The sequence below is a fragment of the Pholcus phalangioides genome, unplaced genomic scaffold (assembly GCF_987345545.1).
Source record: "Pholcus phalangioides strain wild (caught in Gottingen) unplaced genomic scaffold, Ppha-v1.0 ptg000024l_1, whole genome shotgun sequence".
Taxonomy (NCBI): domain Eukaryota; kingdom Metazoa; phylum Arthropoda; class Arachnida; order Araneae; family Pholcidae; genus Pholcus; species Pholcus phalangioides.
In genome coordinates this window covers 24,334,251-24,344,170 of record NW_028301616.1, presented here as the reverse complement: position 1 = coordinate 24,344,170, position 9,920 = coordinate 24,334,251, and the positions used below count along the sequence as shown (strand labels likewise).

The 9,920-nt window shown below is 38.0% G+C and overlaps 1 protein-coding gene across 1 annotated transcript; it reads right to left on the bottom strand.

The window, feature by feature from the left end:
- Window positions 1-1,547: 1,547 nt before the first annotated feature.
- LOC149069055 (E3 ubiquitin-protein ligase MARCHF2-like) lies at window positions 1,548-7,606 on the bottom strand. The gene is made up of 4 exons (XM_089250341.1): window positions 7,387-7,606; window positions 7,169-7,278; window positions 3,986-4,218; window positions 1,548-1,791 (listed from the first exon to the last, which is right to left on the bottom strand). The coding sequence occupies exons 1-4, from the start codon at window positions 7,604-7,606 to the stop codon at window positions 1,548-1,550; spliced, it is 807 nt and encodes a 268-aa protein (XP_089106467.1).
- Between the last annotated feature and the right edge of the window lie 2,314 nt (window positions 7,607-9,920).

The following is a 9,920-nucleotide window of genomic DNA, read 5'->3' as shown; positions in this document are numbered from 1 at the left end:
GGGTCGCACCCTACTTATTCAAGGTATACGTGCATCCCCACTTCAGAAGTCGCCAAATTATGACAGCCCTGCTCACATCATCTGAAGCGCAGTAAAAAAAAATCACTCCTCCTTTCAAACGGAACATGAATTGCAGGATCGAAATACCTTTTGCACTCCTAGGGTTAATTTATAAAATTTTCCGCCTTCCCCCCCTCTTTTTTTTTATTGCCAGTGGCTTAAATTGCACGTGAACACAGAAGTCATTTGCGACCCTTGCTTCCAATAAAGTATTAAAGTACAACTGAAAGAAGAGGGAGGTGATAGTACACGTCAAGAGTAACGAGTTGCTTCAATTGATCCCAGGGTCACTAATGACTCATTTTCGGCGTATGTCACACGCGACTGGCAATAGAAAATAGAGAGAGAGAAAAGTTTGTAATGTTAAGTTTGTAAACGTTTGTAATGTTAAGTTTTTAATGTAACGTTTGTAAAAGTTCATAATCGCTTGTGACAGAAAGAAATTTTACTGTCACTTCTCTCGTGCTATGAGGCTACCATATTTTGGCGATTTCTGACGTGTAGTTATTTACGAATCTCCCGAATGAGTGTTTCGACCATGGGATAGATCGGAGAAATTATTTGAGATGCACTATACCGTGTGCTCCTTTCATTTTAGTGATGGGGAGTTATTGAATACCCCGTATAAGTTTATTTACTGAAAATTCATTGCCAAACAACCAAGTGGCGGAAAAATCACCGGTGTAAAAAATTCGTGGACAACAGTTCGTCACCGGTGAGTGAGTGATTGGGTCTATGAACAAGTGAGTGTGACCGAATGAGTTAGTCAATGAACTAACAAAAATGTTAGTGAGCGAGTGAGTGGCCGTATAAATGACTGAGTGATTGGGTGAGAGACCAACTGAGTAACCGTATCGGTGATCGAGCGAGCGGGTGAGTTATTAACCGAGTGAGTGACCGTATGAGTTGGTAAGTGAGCGATTGAATACCCGTATTAGTGAGCGAGCGAGTGGGTGAGTTACCAAATGAGTGAATGACCGTATGCGTTGGTAAGTGAGCGATTGATTGACCGTATGAACAAACTGGGGTGAATGGATGCGTGACCGAATGAATGAGCGAGCCAGTGACCATGCGAGTCAATGACCATGAGTGATTATGTGAGTGACAGAGTTAGTAACCGTATGAGTGATTAAGTGAGCGACCATAACAGTGACTCACTCCTTTGCTCATTTACTAACTCCTGATTCACTTGGTCAATCACTCACTCTCTCACTGGCTAACTCACCTGCTCATCCACTCACCACGTCACTTCGTCGACGAATTTCCCTTGCAAGGGATTTTTGGCGACGAATTTTCCGCACACGGTACGAGTTCATAAATGTGTTTTATACTACATAATTCAATATTCCACCCATTTACAACGAAATGCATAAAACATAGTCGTGTGGAGATCAAATGATATATGACATTATCAATCACCTCTGATGCGATCAAAAAAATGCAGCAGAATCGAAAAATTTAATCGATTGTCAAATAAATCTCCCATTTCACGTAGAATTTTTAGAAAGAATCGTATCAGCTACACCATCGGTGATGGCTTCCTTTACAGGACCTGGCAAGTCCTCAACCGATACGTTCGACGACCTTACCTCCGCAATCGGAAGATTTGTTCCCGAACCAGCAGGATGTTGTTTTGGCTGTACTTCAAGAGATTCGGGAGGAATCCTCCTCAACACCAGCCTGATCACAGAATGATCTCGGGTCCAGCATTTGATGATTCCATACACGTTTCTACGTAAGAACAAAAGAAGTCAGAGTGAACATCAAAGATAAAAATGATTGGAATGGAATTAATCTTCATTTCTTACAAAACTCCAGTGATCTTTATATGAAATACGCTGAAATAATGTGATTCACCTACAGCAGCGTTTCTCAACCTTTACAGTCCGCGGGTCAGATTTGCGGTATTTTTGCCGAAAATCTGTGTATAAAGAGTGACCGTATGACCCGTATTTATGGGATATTCTTCTTCCTCCTTACCAGAGCCATGGCACGCCGCTTTGTCTCAATGAAGAGATTTTAGTAGGTGGAAGAAGACCTGGGCCAACACACCACATATATAGCAGAAGGCCTCCGCACGAAGCTCGCGACGTCACTGAAGAAGGTCATCTCATCTATAGCCATTGCATATACAGTCGAATCCTGTTATAACGAACGCCAAGAGACCGGAGGAATCACTTCGTTATAACGAAATTTCGTTATAAAGGAATTCCAGGTTACCTAGCATTGTTCCCATTTAAACTTATTTGGGGGATTGAAAAAGTGTTAGTTAAAACGAGATTTTCGCTATAACGGTATTCGTTAAAACGGGATTCGACTGTACTACAAAAAAAGGGGTAAAGACGGCGCAAGCGTTGGCCCAATGGCTATTAATGAGATGATCTTCAGTGGCGTCACGAGCTTCGCGCGGAGGTCTTCTGCTGTAGATGGTTTTGCCTGGGCCATGCTGGGAAATGTGCGCGCATGTATTGTGAACCTTGTTACTGTGTAATGCTTGCTATAGTGCTGCCATCAGTTTTTCAAACTAAGATGTAATGATTGGGTATTAATATTATGGGTATCAATGATTGAATAAATTGTAGGCCTGTTGCTCTCTGTGGTGAGACTTTTGACGGGGAGAATGGTTCGCTCTTCGAAGTTGGGACCCACAGAAAACCAACTTCAGCCGACGGGGTTTGAACCCGGGTCCTCGCGATGAGAGTCCGTTACTCTGACCACTCGACTATCACAGCAGATTTATAGGATATACCCGTAATTTTTGCTGTCCTAACTTTTTTTTATAAAATGGTTTTCCCTAATTTTCAACAAGGTTTAGTGGAGAATTTTTGAAATCAAGAATTGAGATTATTTGCATGGCTTATAAATTACATTATATCATAGGTGTCAATTCAGACTTGAAAAATCTAGCTTGAAAACCCAGGGGGACTTTTATTTAAATTCCAGCTGGTGACCATGTATAAATTCCGTTTTGCCGGGACGAATTTTTACAGCCCTTATTTTTTTTAGCAATAATTGGCCTCTTCGCATGCTTTTGGCATCCTATTTGGCAAGAATTACCGATATATTTTCGTACTTGAAATCCTTATTCCCCCATGTTTTTGTTGAGAAACCGGGGTCAGCCTGAAATTGTAAGGATCGGAAGAGTATTTTCTTTCGTGATTTTCTATTAAAAAAAAAGCACAATTTAAGGACTTTTAGGGATTTTTCTATGAAGATACGAAAAATCGGAAGAGTTTGATTTCCGACCGGATGATTTTAATAAGGCTGAAAACTCTCTCGGAAGGCTTCCGGGTAAATCGGAAGCATTAGCACCTGTGCATTATGGTAATTATGACTATGCCATAAAAAGTAATTGTGATAAAGATATTTATCTCACATATTTTGTTAACAGTCTACGCTTTTTTGGTGAATTACGTTGATGCACATTGCAACTTGCAGTAACCCTCTATCTCTCGTCGGGGCGATTTTCCAGCAGTTTTAGCGATAGTTGCCAACTTTACATGCCTTTGACAATTTTTTCGGCTGCCATTGGCAATATCACTCGAATAGAAAATTTTCAGAAGGTTTCACCTAGCAAACTGAGGACACTCTCTGGTGAGAAACATAAAAAAAAAACACGGTCATTCGACAGAGGAATCTCTTATAACGGACACCTCCACTAACGAACACTTTCTTGAATAACATTAAAAAGGGACTCAATGTATTTTACTATTCATTAATGGACACACATTTTTCGGTCCCATGGGTGTCCGTTATCGAGAGGTTCTACTGTCGGAAGAGACTTTGAAAGTGTTTCTGTGAAAAATGTACCGTTTCAAAAAGATTCAAAAATTGTTGAAAAGTGTTTTTCGGAAAACAGGTGAAAATGTTCCCTTTTATGACTTCTTCGATTGTATTGCTTTATATAATGGAAAACAAAACTCACTCCAAGCTGATGAAGACGAACATTGTAAGGAGGATGCCCAAGAACGACCCACAGATGAATCCGAGCATCGGCAACCAGATGGAACCACGAGAAAGGACATCACTAGCACCGCATATTAAGACATACACGATGAAGATCATGATCGGGGTGACGAGCAACATTCTCATCAGTTCGAATGACACCTTCGAGCGCTCATTGACTGCGGATGGATCCGTGAAAAATTCTCGCCAAGTCTTCAGAGAGAAAATTGAAATTAATGAAATATTAATCTATACATTGTACAAAAATTTATTTTCCAATTCAGGAGCGCACCAACTTATGTGTCGCGATCCAGATATGTGGTACAGTCGCCCCTTCTTAATTAATCGGATAACGGGTAAACAGAGGAGGATTTAACGGTGGGCGGGCGCACCGGGCCCGACTTCTAAAGGGTCTCGAAAAAGCCAAACTTCTTACTTTTTTCTATATATGATTTCAGGGGCGCATTATTTTTAAATAATAGCGGGGCCAGAGAAATCTTGAAATAAAATAATATTTCGGGGTCCCTCGGAATTGATTTTTTTCCTTCTGGAGAGAGGGGAATCGAAAATTCAGTTAATGAAAATCATGTAAATTCATAAGAAATGCAAAAAGAAAAAAAAATTAAAAAAATAAAATAAATTCCAGTTCCTATAAAAATTCAAAATATTACGATAGAGATAATTTCAGAATTGGTGAAACTTCACAGAATTCCAGAATTCATGAAAATTCAGAATAAATGAAATAAATAGCATCAGAATTGATGGAAATTCATAGAATTCCAGAACTGATAAAATTCAAGAATTTATGAAAATTCACAGAATTCAAGAATTTATGAAAATTCACAGAATTCAAGAATTTATGAAAATTCACAGAATTCAAGAATTTATGAAAACTCACAGAATTCAAGAATTTAAGGAAAATTTTGAATTACAAAAAGGATGAAAGTTCAGAATTTAAGAAAGAGACTCTTGTTACCGTAAGTGCGTGGGACCCTCCAAAACGCGGAGCCCTGTGCGACCGCATCTGTGGCACACCCACTAAGGGAGAGAGAACACCAGTTTAAACTGATAAAATCCTCCCACACCACAAAATTTCTCCCATAAAGACCAAGTTCCCTGCTTATTTGATAATTTCAAAACGATTTTTCCCCGCTTAATCGAATATTACGATTCACACGTCAGCTGTTTACACACGTTAACCACTAGATACATAATGTTTTTATTGAATAAAAAATTTAAAATTAATAGAGAAATATGTTTCTAAATCAACAAAAATACGTTTGAGAGTAGTTACTGTCCCCCAAAAATTCACACACACACGCAAGTTGTCTCTAATACGTACATTTATAACTTATTTATTACTTATAGTTACAAAACTTTATTTTTGTTCTCTCTATCGCCAATAGAGAGCGCTAACTTTCCTAATAAAAAGTGAAAATCTTAGGTATGTGATAATTGTAATTAAATGCAACTTTTATGCCTTTTTTTGTCTGATATATTCGAAGAGTTTTACTGATATTGATCCTTTTCACCAGTTCTCAATTTATACACTATACTAATTTTTTGTTACTTTTATCCATATATCGATATTTATTCCAAGAAAACTTCCCCCAAAAATTTCTCTTTTGAATCAATTTTTCACACACATTTTGAAAAATGTGCTGCCAGCTTTATATCAATGAAAATATGTAATCAAGTACTTCTCTTAGTAAAACTGCATACATAATTAAAAATAATAACTTTTTTTATTTGATGAACTCTAAATTTCTACAAATATCAATAAAATTCCTTCGTTGATAAATTTTAGCCAATTTTTCGAACGGATATGGGAAATTTATCACTAGGTACAATCACAGAGGCGCGTACTCAGTCAAAAATGGATTAATCAGATATTATGTGTTGGAATCAATGATATCCGATTAAGCGGGGCCGAGACTGTTTCTGCTGTTCACAGGCCAGAAATTTGAATGCATGGGGGTGACTATATGACCGATATTTTACGGGGGCATTCCCATCATTTATACCAGTGATTCCCGACGTGGGCGTTAACCCCCCCTTGGGGGCGATGGAAGCTACGGATATAACATAGGATCCTATGGGTGAGATTGCGTTGGGGGCGATGGGAGAAAAAAATTTCTAAAAAAGGGGGCGATGGGACAAAAAAGGTTGGGAGACTGATTTAGACCGTCCCAACTTTCCTATAAAATTCCCAGCTTTAAACGAATCTTACTTCAATTTTTTACTGAAATCAAGACACGCACACGCACAGAGTTTAAATTAATCATCACTATATATATTCATCTTAATTAACTAATTATAGTCCTATAAATATATTCATTTTACATACGGTCAGACTCTGATTTAACGAATTTTTTTAGAAGTTTCTGTGCTTAGCTTATGTGTGCTTCTGTGCTCTATGCTTAGAAGTTTTGTGTTAATCTGGGCCCCAATTTTACGGTTTTCCTCGATTTAATGAACCAAAAAATGCCCAATTCGGATAATTCCTTAAATTCGGGTTCGACTTGGTTTGTCAACCATATTTTTTAATGAATTATATTTTCATCGACTGTGAGTTGAAGTAATCCCCCCCCCCCACCCACTATTTTACTATCTTTAGAGATTTTTCCAGAAATTTTAGCGATGGTTGGCAACTATGATTATCTTTGACAACTTTTTTTTTTGGCTAGAATTGGCTAATTAAAGATTATAAGTTATATGATGATAACAATCATTATATTAATCATAATTAATTAATTATAGCCATATACATACATTCATTTCATATACACACAACCACATTTGTCTACTATATACTTTTTTTTGATGAATTACATTTTAATCGATTGTGAGTTGAAAAGTCCTCTATATATCCCGTCTTTGGCGATTTTTCAGAAATTTTAGCGATGGTTGACAACTGTGCTTCCCTATGACAATCTTGTTTGGCTATAAATGGCAACTTTACTAACCTTTGGAAATTTTTTGGCAAGAACTGATGTTATCCCATATGGATCCCGAATTTCCGTGTTTTTCCTGCTTTTTAATACTGCTGCTTTTCTACCGGAACACCTTTCACGGACATGATGGAACCTCCCCCTTGGCTGGCCGCCTTTGTCCCGTGGTGCACTCCTGATCTAAATAATGTAAATTCAGAAATTTATCGGACCTTACTAATTTTCACCAACTCGAACTGGAAACGGCAGATTTCGCAGACGTCGGTGTTCTTAGTCCACAACCATCGCTCTAGACAACGGACATGGACATGTCTAAGCGTGCCTAAAGATTATAATTTGAATATAAAAATCAATATTTTTTTAAACTGAAATTTTGAAAAAATTGAGAAAACACAGTTGCCAAATCCCTGATAAAAAGATGATCCCTCACCTATGCAGTTACACGGTGATACCAGACGATCTGAATGGTTGCTACAGGACATACATATACGGCACGGATTTGCATCCGATGAGTCGACCGAATCCTCGATGAGTATCCTCGTGACGGTATCGACTTCTTTCGATCGTTTACCAAATTCATCGACATGTGCCCGATTTTCATTCGCCGCGGTGGTTCCCGATGCATCTGATGAGGAGTCACGAATCGACATCGGTGAATTAAATTCGTTAAAAAAAGTATAAAACACTATTGATCTGTGAAATGATGCCGATTTGACCATGAATTCAAGAGATTCAGATGAGGTGAGTATTTGAAAAAAAAAGGCATCTTTCCCACTGAGTGCCTTTGCAACGAATGTGACTGGCCAATATTCATGATTTATTATGAGTGAAGAAAATCTGGTTACCGATTGTGCATTGAATGCATGGCTTGATATTTTCTCGATATGACGAGATGAACCGATACATAGCCATTTTCAATCGTAATAATTCAATTCTTTATCTCTGTCATTGCTATATGTCGCTTTGGAATGATCACGTTATAACGGGAGATAGATTTTATATATAGAGTTACGGGAATGCCTAATAAATACTAGAGACGATTTTGTTCTACACCGCACATCATCGAGAAGCGAGGCGAAGGAGAGGAAGAGACTACTCAACGAAGTGCAACAAACCTGTTTGTCCTCACCTCAATCTGCTGATATAATTGGTCCGTTCCTTCCTTTTTTTTCTATCCCTCTTCTGCGGTAGGATCATCATCATCATCACACTCTTATATGGCAGAACCCCATCCGGTCATTTGCTCTCTGTCCTCCTCCTCCTTTACTATATGCGGACGATCTCTTCCTCCACCCCCTATATATATGCATTTTTTTCTTCTTAGTCGCAATTCTTGTAACTTGTACCTCTTCGCTCTCTCAATCCTCTCTGTGTGTGGGAGCCTCTGCTCAATCGCCCTCTGGTAGTTTGAACTACAGCAGTGTTGTTGATTTGACATGAAATTCTTATTGACCATCTCTCCATTCTCAAGGATTTGCTCTTGAGAATTCTGAAAATTGCTCTTAACGACACTTAAAATTACTTTTGACAGTTCTGAAAATTTCTCTTAGAAATTGTGAACATCTCTCTTAACAATTCTGAACATTTCTCTTAACAATTCTGAACATTTCTCTTAACAATTCTGAACATTTCTCTTAACAATTCTGAAAATTGCTCTTAACAATTCTGAAAATTGCTCTTAACGATTCTGAAAATTACTTTTGAAAATTGCTCTTAAAAATTTTGAAAATTTCTCTTAAAAATTCTGAAAATTGCTCTTAACAATTCTGAAAATTGCTCGTAACAATGCTGAAAATTTCTCTTAGCAGTTCTGAAAATTGTTCTTGAAAATTTTGTAAATAATTTTTAACAATTCTGAAAATTTCTCTTAACAATTCTGAAATTATTTCTATATTAATAGTTCTGAAATTATTTACAAATACAACGCCACAACAGGCAAACCGCCCAACGAGGTGGCTGACCTAAGAACATCATCCCCGAGCCCTACCTACTACTGCTACACCACACATGCACCCCGCCCAACCCCCAACGAATCGGTACATGCGGGAATGTGCGTGTACGTGTAGTGAAACCTGACGTGAAGTTTTTTGTTTTCTCTGTAATGCTTGTTATGTGTAGTGCTGCCATCTGCCACCAGTTTTTCTAACTATGAGTGAAGTGTTATGATTGAATGATTTATCGTTGTAGGACTGTTGCTCTCTGTGGCGAGACTTTTTAACGGGGAGATAGGCTCGCATTTGCGCCTTGTAGTTGGGAACCACAGAAAACCAACTTCAGCCGACCACCACTGTGGGGTTCGAACCCGGATCCTCGCATCGCGAGTCCGTCACTATAACCACTCGACCACCACCACGGCGGTGGCCGCTTATTAATATTTCTATATTAATAGTTCTGAAATTATGTCTTTCAGTAATTCCATAACTATTTTTTCAATTAATTATAAATTTTCATCCATTATGAAACTGTTATTTTTTCAATAACTCTCTAAAATGATTTCTTTCATTAAGGTGTTTTTAGTATTTCTGCTAAAGCAGCATTTACAGCATTTCCGTAAATTCCATAACTATGTATACATGCACGAATTCGGCCTCTCGAAACATGTAGCCTATACATGAAATCATAGGCCAGAACATATGTTTTGGCTCAAGGTCGCTTGACCCCGGGTTATGACGGCCCTTTTAATGTATAAAATGTACAGCACTACACTATTGAATCTAAAAAGTATCTCATAGTTCTAAATACAGTAGTACAAATTCAAGTAGCAAGAGCTTTCTTTAACGAATTTTATTTTTTTAAATAATTTGATCGTTTTTCTAAAAAAAAGCGGGGGGGGGGGGGGTGCACAGCATAAAGCTTAGAGGGGCCACATTTTGCCCACGGACCATGAGTTGAAGATGATTGGAATAAGTGTTGAAGATATGTAAAATATTTTATTGCATGTAAATCGAGTTGTGTACCAAATTT

Excerpts from the sequence above, each read along its gene's own strand:
- LOC149069055 (XM_089250341.1), bottom strand. The coding sequence starts at position 7,606 with ATGTCGATTCGTGACTCCTCATCAGATGCATCGGGAACCACCGCGGCG. Across the intron at positions 7,279-7,386 it reads ATCACCGTGTAACTGCATAG|GCACGCTTAGACATGTCCAT; the intron begins GTGAGGGATCAT and ends TATAATCTTTAG. Across the intron at positions 4,219-7,168 it reads AGTTGGTGAAAATTAGTAAG|ACTTGGCGAGAATTTTTCAC; the intron begins GTCCGATAAATT and ends TTCTCTCTGAAG.